Source organism: Scomber scombrus, chromosome 2, assembly GCF_963691925.1.
Source record: "Scomber scombrus chromosome 2, fScoSco1.1, whole genome shotgun sequence".
Taxonomy (NCBI): domain Eukaryota; kingdom Metazoa; phylum Chordata; class Actinopteri; order Scombriformes; family Scombridae; genus Scomber; species Scomber scombrus.
In genome coordinates, this window is record NC_084971.1 from 25,000,311 (window position 1) to 25,021,229 (window position 20,919).

General features: G+C 38.8%; 1 protein-coding gene across 1 annotated transcript in view; it reads right to left on the reverse strand.

Moving 5' to 3' along the window:
• fbxw7 (F-box and WD repeat domain containing 7) overlaps positions 1–19,661 on the reverse strand; it is a 67,652-nt gene extending 47,991 nt beyond the window's left edge. Inside the window, exon 1 of the mRNA XM_062433158.1 lies at positions 19,443–19,661. Within this exon, the coding sequence (XP_062289142.1) occupies positions 19,443–19,661 (219 nt within the window). The remainder of the gene's footprint in view (positions 1–19,442) is intronic.
• Between the last annotated feature and the right edge of the window lie 1,258 nt (positions 19,662–20,919).

The window sequence follows — 20,919 nt, forward strand, 5'->3', positions numbered from 1 at the left end:
ATACTCCATTATAGAAGAAGGAGTCAGCAGATACTAGTATGGAAAACATCTGGGCGATTGCTGCTTCTGTTCATTATAGCTCCAGAGGATGAACAGGAAACTTTACAGTGTAATTCAGGAGAAACTTTAATGTAGCTAAACTTGAAATCTGTCCCCAACGTGGCCGTGTTTTATCCACATGACTAATGGTAAACAAATGGGTGGGGTAACAAGTGATACCAAGTAATGAGGCTGAGCTAATTACATCAGAGCTCAGTCTAAATGAAAGGCTTTGGATGAAGCTGCCCATTTAGGAGACGTAGCTGGAAAATCTAATGTAGCCATGGAATCTCTTTCATTGTCATCCATCACAGTAATACAACAGGCAAGTGACACACTGCAGCCGAGATGAAAAACAGAGCTCAGACGATTCCAGCTGGTGTCTGTGTTCCTGTATGTGTGCAACTTTTTGTGTGTGCGTATGCATATATGTGAGGAGTCTAACATTGATTTTCCATTTTGTATTAGTAATTAATCCCTACATTGTTCCCCCCTTCCACCCGCCACCCATATCCTCATTAGAGGAGAGGATATTGATTGCTTTGTTATACTGCCTTAAGGAGGCCATGAATTGCTAATCAAAATCCACCTTCTGCAGGGAAATGCATCTGTGTAAATATTCAATTCAATGCAAAATACGGGAAGTTAAATTGTTAGGGGACTGGGAATAAAAGCCACACTGTCATAAGTTGTGGACTCCTGTAATTTGTTTACATTAATGTGAAATTTGAGGATTGGCAACATGTTTTTCCAAAAGCATCAAACATGGACGCTTATCCTGAACATGACTGACTTATGCACAAGCCAGTTTTAACTTAACCTTATATAATCTCTTTTTTTTGTAAACATGAAAACACATTTTAAATCCTACATACTGCCAGACTGCTCTGAAAATCCAAAAACAGATGACGCAGTGTGCATGTCGTCTTGGCAGAACACAGTATACAAAAATTACCGGAGACATATTTTTTCTGGTCTGGCACTTATTGCCACCCTTCGGTCTAATGTCTCAGCACTCTGAGATGGTGATAACACTCCAGAGAATGCTGGAGTGTTTGAAGTACTGCTTTTACACACACACACACTTCTTTCCAAATGGTACTCCTTCATTATTATCCTTCAGCAGGAAAATAATTTCCCTTCACGGCGAGATAAAGGGTGTGTACTTTGACACGTGCTCTTGAGCATTTGGCTGAGTATAAGAATTGATATGAGAAGCTGAAATTAAATTCTGCCTCTTTTCTATGTGGACAATGCTTTTATTCAATGTGAGGTCAAAGCTGTCCAAAGCAGTCAGACTAGAAAAAAATAAATACCATCAAGCTGGAGAGGGAGCAACATTAAAAGATAAGGCGGGCGATTTTCTATATTTTTTCTTATTGTCAGCAAATCCCATGTGCAGAGCCAAACCAACAATGAACGTATCCTCTTTGTAAGCATCATGTGTGGATCCCAAGTCTGATACATTGTATTCATCTTCAGCGGTAGACCTCCATTGTTGTCCAAAAACTATTAAAAACACGTTAGTGAGCCACACCGTTGAACTGGGCGACATGTTGCTTTGCCCTGACGATGATGATTACAATAGCTTGCATAGAAACGGCTCCAAAGACTAATTTGTTGATTTGATCTTGTTTGAACTTCTCAGACGCCACTGAACATGATTGTGTTTACAGAGCTTCGCTGGCTGGTTGTGCTACATATCACAACCTCTCGACTTTGTACTGGAGTTCTTTGATAAAAGTACGATGTAGCACGAGGCACAGAGGAGTACGATATATCCCCCTTTGGTATACACTCAAACAGTAACTGGAAGCAGGATCAATTCCTTGCAGGTTTGGCTCTGACAATGAGATTGGTTCACAAAAAGAAAAAATATACAAGATCGCCAACCTTATCCTTTAAATCTTCCAGTGGACACCAGTGTGTAGTGAGAAAGAAATGGATGGGAGATCAACCCTGTTTTATGCTTCCTGTGTCACCTGACGTGATCTTGTAGAGACCTAACCGAACAAAAACAATGTTAACGGAGCTGCAAGAAAACTATCTGTAAATGTGGTGCTGTCTAGATTGTTACAGCGGATATTAGAAGATGCTACATTTGATTTCACATTAATCAAGATGGTGGCTTGAATGTGGAAACTATAGATTAATAACCTTCAAGATGGAGCACAAGATTGCGGTCGGGTAGATGTTAGCCACTGCCTTCCCGAAAGATAAATTAGGATGTGCATTACAGAGCAAAATTGAGCAATAATTGAGGAATAATTGAGGCTCATAGCTAGAAGTTAGAAGGGCTAGCTACAGTGTTTGCAACACAATTTACATTTTTTAACATAACAAAAGGCTGTTTCGACTCAGTGAAAATTACTACACAGGCAAAACTCTGACTTGTGTAACAAAGTGAACATGTGACCTTCTGTCAGCCTTCTCTGTGCAGTGAGTCAGACGCACTGAAAAAAAGGAGAAAGAGATATGACATTTTGATCCGATGCTGCGATGGAAAACTGTGATGCACTGATGCTGCACCAGGTCCTCAATTATTCCCGCACCATTTCATGTCATGCCCAGTTATGATACTGACAGCCACTTTACATCTGGTGAATTGTGCCCCATCAAACTCCAGCACACCCCGAAGCTGGTAGCTGAGTAATCTCACTTCCGGACCCCAGCTGTGTGACCGATGAGGCAACATTTCATTGATCAAAGAATATTAGAGCTGAAACTGAGAATTGCTTTCATTACAAATTTATCCGTTGAGTATTTTCTCAATTAATCGATTAGTCATTTAGTTTATAAAATATCAGAAAATGGTGAAAAATGACGATCACTGTCCTCAAAGTCCTCAAATGTCGTATTTTGTGTCGACCAACAGTCATCACCCCAAAGATATTTAGCTCACCATCATAAAGAGACTACATAAACCAGAAAATATTCACATTTCAGAAGAAGGAATCAGTGAATTTGGAGGATTTTTCTTAAAAAGACTCAAAGCAAATGGCTGGTTATCGAAATAGCAGGCCATTCATTTTTTTGTTAATGTATGAATCAACCAACATTGCCACTCTAAAGCATATCATGTAACAATATGGGCCAACAGTTAACCGCATCTTTATCTTTATTAAACATTGTGAAAAACATGTAGGCTGTAGTTTTCCAAGATTTTTCAGTAAAATTACCATTGCATTAAACATGCGAACATGTGCAACACTGTAAGAGCTTCTTCAGGCTCCTTATGTACTGAGTGCTGCATTCGTTTTAACAACCTGAACATTTATTGATGCTCTTAGCTGGGAGTGTCTGCATGTGAAAAACAAGTGAAGAGGACAGAGTTGGTGCTTGAAAGCCAGCAGATGTGTGTCTGAGTGACACGTGAGCTGCTTATACATACTCATGTCTGCAAAATGTAGAGAAAGAGATTGAAAACAGGCACAAAAGAGGAGACTGAGAAGTGTCCATGATTTCACAAACCTAAAGAATCACTGCAGAGAATCACAAGAGCACCGCTGGTACAAAAACAAGTGCAGCAACAAATCTGCAGGATCACGTTCACACTCACCACGAAAATACCCACAACACCCTTTTAACTTGTTATCCAAGAAAGACGAATGAAAAACGCAGGACACCAGTAGGCGTGACTGTAATACACAAACCCTCTTAGAAGTGTACGATGGGGAAGATCCTGGGTGACACTGAGCTTTCAACTGCTCCAGTGACCATTCAACTTTTAGTTCATGCTGCCCCCTAGAGGCACCAACAAGGCAAGGGCATGACAACACTCAAGGGCCAGAGAAGAAGAGCACCAAGAGATTGTGTTTAGACTAACTGTTGTACAAGAAAATATTCTTCTCAAAAAATATATAAAATGGATGAAACAAAAACAAAAATCCTGTTTGTCATAAATTAACATAATATTAATAAAAGCACTGCAATATGAAAAGTTAGGTTTTGCTTACCTGTGTGTTGATAGAGTTTCATGACAGGGGAAGCAGGACATAGAAGAAAGGAGGAAAAAAAGAACATTATGTTAGAGTCAGGCTCTTTAGAAAAAGTAAACAACATGAGAAAACGACAGGCATGATAGGCTGTGAAGTGTTACAGTCGCTTTCAATCAACACAGCATGATGTTATCATTTGTTAAATCCCACAGAGTCCTGTGGTCAACGTTTTGGTCGTACCCAGCGTTTCTATCCGAGTTGGGATAGACTCCAGTTCCCACATGACCCTGGGCGTAGGGAAAGTGGTTTTGAAAAAAAAATAGATGGGTGGGATAAATAAATGGATTCGAAGGTGGGATAGACCAAATGAATTCTGGGTGAACTCAATATTGACAGACCTTGTCACATTGCTATGAAAAGCTTTTAGTGGAAATACTTGGTGCAAAGAAATGGTACAAATGTAAACTATTAACTGTGAAATCTGTGTGTATTCAAACACTTCTGAGAGTTTTCCAGACAGTACTGACAAAAGTTTTAAGCACTTAGACACTTGTTCATCACACAGTGCCATCAGGGAGGTGTCTGATGAATCCTAAATGTATTCAGCAGCATGACAATGACCCCAAACGTACAGCAAGAGCCATAAAGAACGATCTTCAGTGACAAGAGGAACAAAGACTCCTGCAACAGATGGTTTGGCCCCCATAGAGCCCTGATCTCAACATCATGGAGTCAGCCTGGGATTACATGAAGAAACAGAGCCCACCGAAGAGCTCTGCAAGTTCTCCAAGATGTTCAGAACAACCTTCACAACTTGGTAATAAAGGTGTTTGTTGTGGGTGTCTGATGTAATGTCGTGTAGGCGATGAAGCAATTCTCATTTGGTTCATAAAAATCGATTTCAGTCTCTTCATTTCTCCACCAATTGTACAGCTCAAATGTTATCAGCACTGAGCCTTTACTGCACAAACAGACGAAAAGCAATTTCTGCTTTTGGCTTAAAAGGAACAAACCAAAGCTGAAAAAGTCAAGAGCAGTGATAGTTTGCAGTTGTTAGTCTGAAGGCAAAATGTGAAATCTGAAACACCCACGCACAAGTCACAGAGGTTCACATGCTGCGAGAAGACACAGATACATCTAGTCACAGGAATGAAACCGCACTATTTTAATTTTTCCCACTCTAACTTCATTCTTTACTTACTTTTCACTCTTAGTTTTTACTTGCTTGTTTAAAAAAAAAAAAAAAAAATACAAACCAAAAATGCTTTAAACATTAAATGGTCAAAAATCATTGCTACAATCATTCCAAACATTTTGTCAAAAAGCGGCTCTCAAAACTGCCTTTTTCTACTCACTAAACAGAGACCGCCAAGATGGACAGCTCAAAGGGACTGTAAAGGTCATATTTGTGGAGTCATTAATCCCATTATGACTGGCTAACTCACTGCTTTGCTAGATTTATTATTCTGCTTCACACAAATGAGCTACTTGATTAAAAATTTATAAAAAGGTCTGGTGGTGGCTAAACAGCATCAACAACTCAAGGTTTAACCCCTGATGTTTACTGGATGCAGATGCATTGTCTTCCAGGCCGTTGTGGTTCACTGGGAACATTTCAGAAGCAGAGCGTCTTCAAGAAGAAAATCAGTCAAATTTCTAAACATTGTTTTACCAACACTTTTTTGTGGTTTATAAGCATCCTGAATACACATGTAAAGCTCATTAGGGTTATAAAAGAAACATTGTGGCCTTCTACTTTACTTATTTTAAGTAAATAAGTTTATTTTTGCATGCAGCATGTCATCATCACTTAATGTTCCTAAGTACTGTATATTAAAATGCAGTTCAAACTTAGTTCATATTAGCTGAAGGAAAATTGGAGCGCTCTTGCTTCACAGACTTCATCAGAGGTGACGCTCAGTAAACACACAAAAAATGATTATAACTCATTTTGATATATGTATTACATCATTAAATATTACATTTAAGTTATCTGTCACATATAAAATCTAAATGTAAAAAAAAATGTAAATTTAGGTATTAAAACGCACTCACAAGTAAATTTCATGCTTCATAGACACAAGCTGCTCTGACAGAAATAGACCGGGCATGTAAAGACCCCGCTGTGACGTCCAGTGGATATTTAGGTTATGCCAAAGTCAAAAGTCTGGGATTGCAAGTCTAATCTCAACCAGTCTCTCATAGCACACACAGCAAATTCATTTTAATAATTGTCTTAGAGGGTTGTTTTTGGGTTAAGACAAGCCTTAGACACTACTTTAAGGAAAACAGCACAAGTCATTTGTTCTGTGGGTCTTATATGTTCAGGCAAATGAAAAATTTCAATATTTATTTGACCGTGCAGACAACACAACACATGAGAGGGTTCAACACTTTAGTACTGCCATACTTATAAGTACTGGATATCAAAATATTGACCTGTAGGCTGTAAAATTGGTACTAAAATATGCTGAAAAGTTGAATTATACTTAGATGACAAAATAACCCGAGTTTATATTGTTTTATAAGTTTGTATTGTTTCAGAAAAATATAATTTTTTGTATAACCCTGTGTACAGACCTCATTTAGTCTAGATTCAAGTGTGGTTATCAAAATGTGCCAGTTTCAAAGAAAATATATTTATATGACTATATTCTTCCTATACTGTGTGCTGTATGTCTGAAAGGAGGAAACAGTGATTGTATCAATATATATTTGGGTTGTTCTGGTTTTGACAATGATAGAAACAGATTAAACTACTACATTACAGTGTTGTATTGCCTGACCCACAGTAATGGTTAAATGTTTTTTATTTGTGTTAGTAAACACGGACATACAAATGGAATGAAGTCTACGCCTGCCACTCTTCAGACTTTCAATAGATTTGTTTTTCATACTTTTAATTCATACTTTTACAGTATCACCTTTTTTACACAGTTGAATTTTCCAAAAATCAATCACGGTCTAAATTGGAGAAACACAGAGTCATCTGTGGTGAGAGTAAATGTCTCATTTTAGCCGGGACAATAAGCATCCCGTCGAGTGCGAGGAGGGAGGGTGCTGATTCTGCTCCTCGGAGATAAGACGAGAAATCATCTTTTTGAAAATTGAATGAATGAAAGAAAACACTGCAGTAGGAGGATGAGAGAATGAAGACATTGATATAAAGTAGGCAGAGCAAGAGTTGAGGTTTTATGAACAGTGAGTCAATCATCCACCAGGCATTCAGCCTCTGTTCTATACCCACAGAGGGCAACTAAAAAGGGAGCTATAATTTACACTTTGTTATACTGTTAATGACACAAAGGAGAGGTATGTCCTTGAAAGACTAGTCCGATATATTTCTGTACAGACATGAAAGGCTTCCTATTATTCTGATGGAGATTAAACTATATATATATGTATGAACTCTGAGAAGGGGAAGCCACAATTATAAGTCCTGTTAACACTCAAAAGATCCTATTAGTTGGTATGTCATTTGACCATGTTTGCATTTTTTTGATGTGATGTTTGTCTACTAACAGCGAAGATTAAGAGCATGTTGTACAACACTCCAGCACAGACAGACCTGAGGGACATGGTCAAGACACTATTATTAGTCACCTGAGTCACTCACCACGTTTACATTAGTATGAGCACAACAACAACGAATGCATCCACCCCCTCGCAGCAACAATGCCTTGATGTTTTGCATAATAAAGTGCAGGAGAGAGTCAGAAGGGTACAGGAAGACTAATTTAATTGAACATGTTTATGAAGCCACTTTGAAGCTTTCCATGCCATGTGGGCAGACAGTAAAAACAAAAGTTGTTTGGCTGCATTGAGACCGACGGCAGCATGGCCTCAAAAGCACAGCCTTCTCATTAATTTCAGAGGGCCCTCCACGCTGCCGCAACAGGACTCTTGAAATAGGGCTCTTGCAAACCGAGGCAGAGTCACTTGGCAAGAAAGTTGGACCTGATTCATCTTCTCCTACAATGCAATGCCATGACGTCAGCAACACAGTGAAAGAAGCCCTCGCAAACACCTGCAAGCAAACATTCCCCAGAGATTAATTTGTAACATTAACAGTGTGACACTTGATTTATAGTTGTGTGTCAAGGAGTTACAGTGAACCTGGCGGCTATGTGCAAAGACTCTTCAGCCACACAGTAACCGATGTGCACCTCCTTAAAAATGTGTCCGCTCGTCAAGGCTGCAGAGATACTGAACCACATGAGGTTGGCAAAAAAACAGAAGTGGAAGCAACGAATTACAAGTACTCATGTTACTGTCATTGAGTAGCTATTTTGTTTACTTCAAATGTATTCTTCGAAGTCAGTAATTTAACTTTTACTTAAGTATGGTTTAAATGAAATAAAGTAGTTAGTCACATTTCTACGTCCATCCATTACTGAGTAAATTATTTATTTGTGCTTTAAAATGATCAACGGATATTACAAGCTAGAAAAAAAGTCAGTCTTGGACCAGACACCAATCAAATACATCACATCAATAACAGGCCAATTAGATCAAAATGCTATTATAAAATAAAGCTGTCAGTACTGCAAAAACCGCATTTGTCTACATTTTTCAGTTCATTGCATGGAATGCACTTGTAAGGTAAACTTGGGGAGCAACAAAGTAACTTTTACTTTCAGTACTTTTTTAGCAAACTACTTTTTACTTTTATTTAAGTCATTTTTTATACAAGTACTTTTACTTCTACTTGAGTAGGATATTTCAGGACTCTTTACGCCTCTGGCAAGAAACTAATTGGTCAGGATGGGAGCTTGTGTTTTCTCCTTCAAGTTTCCAGTGGTGGAAGAGATGGTTGAGATTGATAGGAACATAAAGAAAGTAATGGGACCAAGTGAACTAGAAGTTTATCTGTCAGTCTGTATTGCAAAATGACTGAGCGAAATACAATTAGTCAATGCAGCCCTAAAATGTAATATACATCCATCTAGTGTAGCGGTGGTGCCATCAGTGGGTAAAAATCTGACACTGAACAATAAATTAAAGCATATAGCAGTGGGACTCCCATGAATCCCTCCTCTTGACCATAAATCCAGTTTAATTCTGCGGTTTACCTCGGGAACGTCAAGACAAAGGATCAAATGATCACCGCCATGACAACCTTCCAGAGTTGTAAAATCCTGGCTTGTAGTATTCGGCATGTGATAAGTCTTCAACCTCATAAATGTATTCTTCAAACTCATCTCCTGGATCATATTTCCTTCATCTCACTAGTACCTGTAGCAACATAGGACACAGGACCTGGTGGAAAAGAGTCTATTTTTGGGGCTGAATGCAGCCTTACTTATCAGAGCCAGAGGTACACAATAGCCAAAGTCATTTATAAACTGTGCAAACAATAAATCTGAGTGTCATGACATAAAGCTGGCAGCCATCCATTATCTCATGCACTGTAAATGCTGCTAATCGATGTCAAGTGATGAATCAGGTATCTCACATAGACTGAACATGCTGTCATGACCATTGTAAGATGAGTTACTGCACATATCTGAGTGGATATTGTTGTCATGTTCATCATCAACAGCATCATTTCCAATGGGGATGAGGGGTCATGTCAAAATCCCAGTTTTACCCCACCACCATATTTCCACTTCTGTTTCTAGTTTGAGTGACTAAAACCTCTCTAAACAGTGTCTCCTTACTGTCCAGCTGTCCCATAATCCAGATGACAGATGCTCTGACTTGATGAAAATATAGATATACTCATGTGGGTCACTTTGTAACTGTGTGCTCACAGAGATAAGCCTCACCAGCAGAAGCAGCGAGGGCATCAGGGACTTTGTTGCTCTGGGGTTTTGTCTCTCTGCATGAGATTCTGTGATTTCATCATAACGTGTTATTTGCCAAGTTGATATAATGGTCTATAAATGCAGGAAATTGAAGTCAAGTTTCAGCTTAGCTTGAATTGTATGGTAACAAAACTTTTGAAACCAACATTCTTTGTTTGCATCCAACAGGGTTTCTTTGTGCATCTTTCATATCACAAAAGCTAAAAATAAAACTTCAGCTGCAGCTTTAATGTATCAGAACAACATCATAAGAGATATTCTTCTTTCTTATCCTTCTCTCTTTTCAAAAGCTCTCAGAGAGTCTCGCCCTGTTAGAGGCCTTGCATTTTACAGAGCGAGTAATCCTCTTGTTGCTGAGCAAGTATTAAATTTATGCTTAACCTCCGAACAACAGACCTCTGTCTTACCCGCTAAGGTATGCACCTGCATACATACACCTACAAAACCTTCTCTTGCAGCAATGACAGTGATACAGCACTTGATACACCATCATTTATCTTTATGTTGAGTGTTTTCATTCAATCTTTATTTAAATATATCATGACAAAATCCTCTCCTCCTTTGCTGGGTTATAATAAAACAAATACAATCTAACTTTGAAAGATAAGTAAATGCCATACTCACTATCTTTTTATAACCTTTTCACTGCATACTAAAAACAAAGTGAAACATCTTCATAACTTGTCAGACTGACATTTTTGCTGCAGTTTGATGGTGCGGGAAGGCACCGACTGCAGCAAGTTTCCAGACAGCAGTGCAGTACATCAGAGGTGTACATCAAAAGCAGGGAGACCACACACTGTGAGTCAGACAGCAGGGTTCATACACAGATTAGACAAACTATGCAGACGACCGCGTCGGTTACAGCCAGTCAGCTATCCATTCACAGGCTGTCTTCACTGATGACCAGATTATAGCGAGCAGGACACTATGAAAGGCACAGGAGCAGCTTGTTGAAGGTCAGTGCTGGGAAATACTGATCCTATGACAGTAGGGGGGGAGAGAAAGACCAGAGACAATGATTCACAGCTCACATTTTTAGAGGCAAATCACAGCTTAGTCTGGTGGAAAGGCTGATTGTTAAGACAAAATTACACCAAGGGGCATCGATGCAAAATCGATGATGCCAAAACAAATATTCTCACCATGGTTACAGCCATCGATTGAACAAGTAGCTCATCTGTGTGTCACATCAGAGCTTTTAGTCACTTACAACACACACACATAAAAGGAGTTGTTCACTTAGGCAACGTAGCTAAAAGTCTGTCCTGCGTATGGCTGATGCAGAGACTCTTTCACACATAGTTACTGGTAAATTACTGGGATCACCTTTCAGGCACCGCTGGTGATTCTCACTATGACGCATGCAGCTACATTCAGGAACATTTCCGTCTCACGCTTTTTCACACCTGCCAGGTCAATGCTGCAATAGATCGGGGTGAGGGACAGTCCAGCAGATGGCGGTAATGAAACACTTATGGATTCCAACCACCATATGAAAAAATCAACAGAAGAAGAAGAAGTTGGGGCAAGGCTGGATGTACGTGTACATGGTAAAAGATGACTTTCAGGAACATGGCAGGCAAGGAGATACTTTAGCCCGCTGCCAACGGTCGTGTAATATATTTCTGAATCTGTGCAGTTTCCAGACATTCTTGAGAAAACAAGCTTGTTTGCAAACAAAAGAACTTGTATTGCTTGTTAGTTATCAAAACTGTCATGAAAGCATTGGCAAGATATCCGAAAACAAGTCACGGATACATCATCAGCAGAGTCGTGTGCTTGGCTCGCTTGCTCCACATCAAAGCGTCTTTCGTTTCGTAATGTCAGAGCCATCTCTTTATTGTCTCGTCTTAGGGGAAAAAAGCAAACAAACATTTTTAGTCATAGTTTCTTTTAACGAAATTAACACAGCTACCCATGTTGCTTATTCATTCTACTGAATGTGTCCAACGGTGTTGAATTATGCAAACAAAACGTGTGCCATGTAGCGCATCTGAGATGAATAATTTAGCTGGAAGAGTAATGTACTGTAGGTGTTTGTGTGAAAGATGGCGTTTAAAAGTTTTCATATTGCTTCACATTCTCATTTACAGAGCTATGTTTAGGAGCTGACACAGCTATGTTTAGGAGCTGAGAGAGCCCCTAAACATAGTATGTACAGTGTGCATCTTTTCTGTTTGGGAAATGTCAATGCCTTCAGGCAGCCCTGCGGCAGGTGGGTGCACATCGCTATCCAATGTGCTCTGTATGTAAAGAGCCAGTAACACTGTACACCCCCTAACTTGAACTCGAGCAGTATTTAGATCAGGCTTAAATTCACTGGTTACGTGCTATGTCAAAATGCTAAGACTGCTCGGTCATTAATGACAATTTAACACTGTTGACTGCGGACTATAGAAAAGCTATGCACTGTTAGCAGCAAATGACGTACAGACTGCAAATTATGAAGAGGTTACACAGTACTTTAACATCTTATCTGTACATGTGTCCTATTTGGTAAAAAATATTACAATGCCAAGGTAGAACGATTTTAATCACAGCAGAGGAGCTTTTTCAACAAGATAATCCTGCCTTTGGCTGTCACGGGGTTTGAGTATTCATTTGAAACAGGGGTAAATAGAACTGTTTGGCTGATCTGGGCGCTGGCTAGCTAGCTGACTGGATCTGTATGCTCTCTGGAATGGGTCTGCTTCTCAGAATAGCCAATGGCAGATGCCTTCCTCCCCTCTGTGTTATTTGGAGCCCAAGGGCAATGGAATCCAACCTCCTGCAGTGTGCTGCGGTGTGGTCCTTACTTTGAGACAAGGGAAAGGGGCTTGAAGTCATCGACTCGTGCGAGCAGTCTGTATGTGCTTTAGTAGATTTTTATGCATTAACGTAATGTCATCGTTTGACTCTTTGTTTTAAGGTTAACTTAAGATATTAACATAACACAGCAGCTGGTCAGATCAATCTATAAATTCAGCTGCAAACCAGCAGAAATTCAAATAAGAACTCATTTTCATGATTGTTTACGAGAAATGAGAAATAAGAAATTAACTTAATCAGTCTGATATTCTAGTTTTTCTGGGATTATCCTCTAAAACAGAAATTAAAACTTCCAAAAAACACAATCACATATATAACAGTTGAACAGGAAGACCAAACTAAACAAAGGCTCTTTCTTCAGCTTCATGCCAACTTGACTCTAGTGTGTTACAGTATATTGCATCAGTAATAGAGTAAGAACAAAAGAAAAAAGAATAAAAACTTCAAAGATCAATTAGTTTCTTGCCCTGTCAAACATAATATTCTGCACTTGTGCAGTCACGAACAGGAGAGAAGAGGTTAAAACACCTGAGTGACTGTGTTGATGGAGCGGCATGATGCAGTCAGGGGACCATAAGTTTCTTTGCAACGCTTATCTACCAAAACCGACATCAGTATAGACAGCTGGTCCTCCGGGGCAGCCAGCTTATCTACGGTGATACATGTACTGCTACTGAACAGTGAAGAAGTCAGGTAGAAGCAGCAACATTTGTACAGCACATAAAAATGTAAAATATATTTTTTGCACACAGACTGAGACTCTGAGGAGGTTAATTTTGTTACTTGAAAATAATAGTGTATAGCAAAGAGCACATAAAAATCTACATTTCTATAAATGTGTTCTTTTTTTACAATTTAAGCACTAGAAGAAATGTTTTTCCCCCACTGCACCTTATTCTACAATTCATGTTGCTTATGAAACTGTTTAGTCAGCTAAAATTACTCTTAGATTAGTGATAATGTTTCATGCTGAAAATGTTTTGTCATTTAATTTGACAAGCAAACCAATTCTGATCATCACTATAGGGGCACAAATATTATAGAATATTGACACACAAGATGCACTTTTGCAAAATTATTAAAAATATCAAACAAAACAGTAAAAGCAGCAGAGATATTGTGATTGTGACGCTACAATTAATTAAAACACTGAGCTAGCTGTCAGGTGAACTCATAGTTTTGAATTATGAATAGTAAAGAAAAACACCACTTGAGCCACTATAAGATCATCTGACCTCCTAGTAGCAGCGGTATCATGTCACACTGTCACGTACTGCACAGGGACATATAACCCGAATAAAAAGTGAACACCGACCACCTCAGTATATCCAGGCATTAGTTCTCAGAAATAGACTGTAAACAACACTGGGTCAAAACCTGGTATACAGCCGGACTGTGTTAGCAATGTTCGAAGATAAATACATTGATCTGTTTGTTTAAACTGTAATATGAGATGGTAACTTCAAGAATGTATTTTTATTAATGTAAGATTTGGCTAAAATAATAATATAATAATATTATTCATAGGTGAAGAAATTAGGATTGTTGAATATCAATAACAAATAATTTTTTTAATGTTAAATTTACTTCCTAAAATATATTTAGATATATAGGGATATATTGATCCAGCCTAAACATTGTCACATGTAAACACTGAATAAACATATATAACATATAATTTAAAAAAGATAATTTGTCTTCTATATTAGGAATATACATGAGAAGCAATGTGACAAGCATATGATGCCAGTTTATGTTGCATTAATTACAGTACTATGCTCACTTTGGGAGACAGGTATATTATATTTCTCTATAAAATCTTCATATGAATACACAAGTCCTTCACCATTAAATAGCTGTTTTGCATGCAAAATGTTGTTGAACTAATTTTCAAAAAATAATGGTTTCTTTCTGTATGTCATATTGACATTATTCCATAGAAAACATTATGCTTTTATTGAAAGGACCAACACATAAAGAGCTTGCCTATGAAAGCTGGAGAGTTTGATGGGAAGTTTAACAGCACAAAAAGGTACATTAATTTAAAAAAGTAAGACCACCTACTTTTTTATTTATTATTACACATGCTATCTGGATCTTTCTAAAAATGTTTTGATCCAGTTAATTCAGATAATCTGGCTGTTTTTGTCTTGGTTTTTTTGGGTTGTTTTTGCTCAAGCAGCCCAAATAGAGACTGGCTCACCACGATTTTTCCCGTGCTCCCGATAGTCAGTCCGAGTGCCCCAGGTTGACGACAGACATTGACCGGTCGGTCATCTCAGGAGACGGGCTGCTGGCAGCTAAGATGACCGGCTAGCAACCGACCAGCAGTTCCTCATATCTCCAAAAACGTTGATTCCAAATAAAAGTTATTTGAATAAACTGACCACATAACACAGAGGCGTCAGTCCTACGGTTAAATTTACAACAGCTTTTGGCCTCGCTCACAGTCGCCACCATTTGGTGCGAAATGCATTCTGGGATACTTGGCTTTCCCTGGCTTCGGTGGCCTTCGAACGACCAATGAGGTAACTTCATCTGTCAGTCAGTCGGTCATTGAGTGAGTGGCTCAGGGATGGACAGACATGCAAGTTCTGTAGGGTCGGTCAGCTGTTGTGGTCCAGTCAAAAACTGTTGATTCAACAGGTGATCAACAGGGTCTTTTTGGTGTCTCTCTATATGTTTCATTATGATAACATTTTACATTATTTAATAATAAAGTTATCCAAGAAAACCTTTTACATAAATAACACTTTGCTTACAGCTCACACATTTGTTTTCAAGAGTTTAATTGTCATTCTGCCTACGTTAAACTGCAGGAAACATAAAGGGAAGCAACTAATGAAAGGCATGCGACACAAAGCTCCCTGACTGAATACATGTGTCTGAGACCAAAGGGCCACAAGGACAACTACAACTCACAATCCTAAACTGACAGACTAAGAGAAGCAACAAATAAATCATCCTAGTGGCATAATGGTTTGTACCGCAACATAAGCAGTTTGATTTCAGGCTTTGTTGCATGTCGTAACCCTCTCTCCACCCGTGGTTCCTGTCTATCTGCACTTTCAGCTGTCAAATAATGGCAAAAACGTGCCCCAAAATAATCTTTTTAAAAAAGGAAACAAGCTGAAAGTGAGGAAGTAGTTGTGTATCTCTAAAGAATGTATCTATGACAGGATCACAGGATATCCTAAGGCGACAGGCAAACTCGCTAGAGAAAGTTGCAACACACCCGCAGCACCTGCTCAAACAGCAAATGCATCTTGCTGATTTAGTTGTTGATACAGACATAGCTGCTATGGGCAAGTCCAGATCACCTTACCCAACAGGCCTGCCGTGCAGGGTGTGGCGGGTGAGAAAAGCAATACCGCAACTAAAATGTCCTGCTGTTAATGTTCTATATCTTGATAGCTATCAACTACAACAGCTGGATGCCTATTCTGGCTCCAGGAAATACGGTAGTCTCTCCTGGTCACCTTTTTAATTGAAATTTAAGCCCCGACTATTTTTATCAGTATAAGTTTTGGAGCTGATGTAGATCGCACTTTAAGTTTCTCAGGGTACAATATAGATACAATAAACAACACTCCCTCATGGAGACCTATCAGGTCCCTGTTCAATCGAACACTTAAATGAAAGCAGAGTTATTGTAGATACAGAAAATGATGGGAGAATAATAAAGAAGGCAATACGTGTTTTTTTTATAAGAAAGTAACAAGAAAGAAAGTTGTATCATAAAAAATGCATTTTGCTGTATCATTGGTTACTTCTGAAGACCCAGTTTCAGGCGACTTAAGTTGCACCACACTGCAGAGACCCTGAGAAATCCTAGCTATGCCATTCACTGCAGACAGCTGCCACATGCACAGCAGAGCCCACGTGGCTTCAACTCCGCACCGAGCAACAACCCCATGAACTGGCCTTGTGGGACCTTTCATTCAGTTCATCCAGCAAGACAGACTTTGTAAACAACCTGAAAGGCTTAAGATCCAGTCCTTTACTCTAAAGCCTCCTAACTCGCCCATTTTCACACAATGTAAGCAAATAGTCAAAAGAAGAAGAAGAGTCCTTGAGTACAAACACAGATGCTTGAGTCCTTCTATGCAGGAAAAGTGCATAATCTTTGACAGCACTTAAGAGTTGTGTGGTGGTGCCTCTGGCATCGACAGGCCTTGCATAATCCAAACTGTTACTTTTGCTGTGTTACCTCTCTCTTAACTGTCATGACGTATTTCATCCAGTTGGAGAAAGGGCTAATCTAACCAACTGTATCACTGTTAACAAGAGTACTATTCTATATGTAGGGTATGTTAACCTTGAGGACCATGTCTGGAACCCATCGGGCATATCAAATATAATTCAGTATATAAAAGAGTAAGGGTCTCAGCTACAGTCTTTTAGTACAAATCATGGAAGTAATTACAAAATGTCTTTGATGCTAAATAAAAGGTTTGACTTTGACATATAAAATTATACAGTGTGCATGTATAACTTATATAAGCTAAAAGTGTAACACAACTCCGGCATGCTAGTAGTAATGCTATGCATAGTGTGTCTAATTCTTATCATTGTAGATATACTTTCTATATTTCATTCTTTGTTGTGAGGCAAGGCAGCAGATACAGATTGGACTGGCCATTTTAAGCCTGTGGCTGTGTAAACTAAAGAAACCTCCTGCTGTGGTCTCTCTCAAGTTTATCCTTTGAACTTACTGTATAACTAGAGCATAAACAGCTCTAATTGAGACTGAGTCACCATGATAGGACTTTTGTCTCGAAAAGCTCATCAACACAGCAGTTTGCTTTGATCTGAGAGAAAACCAAGAACAGAAAAGGGACAGCCGGCACTCGCCAGTCACTGTGACATCTATCCTTATTTCTATTTTAGTCTTTGTCCAATATTTCACAACCCTTTCTCCTCACTGACCGTCTATCTCCAGATTTTTCTGACTCATTGGAGGGTGATATTTTTAACTGCCTATCTTTCGTATCTCTAATGATATTACGAAAACTGGGGTCTTTTAATGGAAACTGCAGTCCAAGTCTAATGTTGTATTGCCTCAGGTCTTATTGAGTCGTTCTGAACTTTGGAGCTAAATATCATGTCAGGTAGATACAGATTAATAAAATCAAGTATTACACAGCCAAAAATAATAAATTTCCTGCTTTATACATTTTAATATACCAGAACTAAAAGAACAGTTGTTTATATTTCACCTGAAAAGTTATTTCACATTTTGAAAACAAAAACCTTTTAGTCACCCACCATATAACCTACAAATTAATTAACAAGACTACATGTAATTAAAAATTATGCAACTCTCACTTGCAAACATACACAAATGATTTATAAAATATATCTACAGAAACCTGACTGAATTTAAGGGAGTTAATTATTAGTTCATTTTCATTTATTTCAGTGTTGTTAGAGACATTATGGAATAAATATTTTTATCAACTATAATGTGAGAGCTATTTTCTTTTTGTTTGCTTGTCTAATTGTTTTTTTTGTATTGGACAGCCAGTGAAAATACATTGTGACGGATAATCTGACAACTGAATAAATGCACGTCTTTCAAAAGCTGCATTGGGTTTGCTTGGGAGGCAACTTGCTTCACGTGGGAGTTTTATTTCATTAATTTCCATGTCACATTGCATATTATGCCAAATGAATTCAGCACCATTGGGAAAAAGGACTTTTAGTGCAAGTAGTGTTGCTTTTACAGCTGCTATCAGGCAACCTAATTTTCTTTCATAGAAGAAAAAAGTATTAAATGTCATAGTTTGAGACATTATGTTTGAGAGCGCTGCAGTTTTTGTCAATTTTTCAACCCTTAACTTGCTCTCAAATTGGAAGAGGGGCCAGCTGTTTCCACGACGGCTTTGCTAATGCAAATATACTTCTTTGGTTAATAAAATCAAACCAAGGAAACATTGTCCAGAGACTCAGTATTTTAAAGAAGAAATAAACAATTAATATTAGTTCAACCATCCGTTAGAACTCAAACGACAGGAACTCCCTCAGTGGTCGCGACGGACGATTCATAGTATTTGTGTACTTGATACATGCAGATTATATGAATCCAAAATTTAACTAAATATTTATTCATCTGCATATTTACAAAATATAAAATTGTACATATTTAAAATAGAAAAATGTTTTAATATATGCGTGTTTGTGTGTGTGTGTGTGTGTGTGTGTATGTGTGTATATATATAATATATGTGTGCGTATATATGTATATATCGATCAATCAATTATTGAATTTATGTCTTCATCTCAATACTTAACCTAAAAATAGGCTCGTTTGCGACGGCCTTTTTAAGGTTATACGTCGTGTCCATCGCCTGCCATGGGTGGAGCTGGGGCAAGCAAACTTTGTACCTATGAGCGCATGGAAGCGATTACATCTGACGAAAGGAATTGATAAATATAACTCCAATATCCAACTTATCCATCAGTTTCAGTCAAAATTTTGAACACAAATTCTCAAGAGAAAAGGAAGATGTGTCCAAAGTTTTGACTGGTACTGTATATCTTATTAAATTCATCATTAAAACAAAATACTTTTTTCCTGCATGACTATAAAAGAAATTATAGCCACAGAACTGAACTTAACTGAAATTAATTTGGCATTATATTTGTGACAGTGAGGGTTTTATTAAACTAACGGGGGGAACAAAATATTAATGAAACTACCAAGATAACTTCAATTCTTCATTAGACATATTGAAATTGGAAGGGGATAAAAGTGTTGAGAATTGGATGACCTTTAACATTTTACGGTTCCGTTGTTCAACTGAACCTACGCCACACAATTGCTCTTAAAACATACAGTACTCACCCGTCTGCGGCAGAAAGGCAAACCCTGAGCAATGATGTTAATACTAAATATCTTGAGTACTTTCTGAGGTGGCAATGGTTCAGGGACGACGTCCTTGGTATCAGCCCGGTCGTGTGCCTGGGTCTCCAATGGAACACGTAAATTCTTCTCTTTCCCATTTGACATCTTTTTACGAGCACCACCAGACGAGAAACGGGGAATAGGGCAATGCCGCAGCATTGCAAAAGCCGCCGTCTAACAGATCATATCCCAGAAGGAGCTCAGAAGGCTTGCCGACTAATGCCGCAAGAAGATAACTTTTCTTAGATGAACGTAGTATCTTCAGTCAACATCACAACCACTGTGCATACGGATCGGTACTGCGCTTGTTGAAGCTCTGCACCCGTCTACTCAGAACTCATCTCCCTGCTGACTGTCACCCTTTAAAATATCTCTGGGGTGTGAGGTCACTGTTGTGCCCAAGCCAGGCGGAGCAGCTGCTTTCAGGCCTTGAAAAGAGGATGGACCAACTCAGCCTCTCCTCCCTCAGACAGGCACTGGGGAATCTGCTCTCATGACCCCTTGGTGGCGGAATGTGTACCGCCAGTCGTCCGACACAGCACACGTGCCTAGGGAGCTTCCTCATTGTGGTCATTCTCTGACCCCCCTTCTGGTCCTCCCAACTTAGTGGCCTACATCATCACTAAGCCTAGTTAACTTTACTGCATGAAAACTGACAGCATACAAAAAAAACTAAAAAACAACAACAGTTGACTATATTCTCATATGAGTCACACTTGTCAACACAAGCATTGGCGTCAGGATTTTATGAACTATCTCTGACTCTTTCATGAACCAAGGTGTTCAGGAATGTCAATAACTCCGTCTATGTCGGCAAACAGGCTGAAGATATTTCAGGAGACAATCACACAGTTGACAAATGTTAGTATGTGTGACAAATGCCGTTAAACAAGGATGCACTCAACCAACTATCAAAGAAAGACTTTTATGTCTATTAAAGTGTGTTCACATGCAGCTACAAAAAGAGAAGAAACAGCAGGATGTCATTCTTTTTCAATTAAACCTTGTTACACAGTGAGGCACTAATGTCACAGTTGCTGAAGTTTGAAGGCTCAAATGTACAATAAGTGATGCAACAGCAGGGAATTAAAAAAAAAAAGTATGAGGAGTGTATGCTAATTACCTCAGAACATTAACATACCACAGAAAACAGCTGCCCAATCAATGCTTAATATGCATAAATCTACAGATTGAGCGAGTGGCAGGAGACAACTTTCCCCGTGTGCATGTAAATGTCTGAACACATGGTAACAAAAAGATCTACTAGGCTTAACCTCTCTTCTATTCTCACATCCACCATTGTTTGAGGAGGATTACAGTGCCAGAACAACTATCAGAGTAGACTAAGGGCCCTGACACACCAGTTCCAAAAGTCAGCCACTGGACGCCATTGAGTGTTTGTGGCTGACCAACGCCC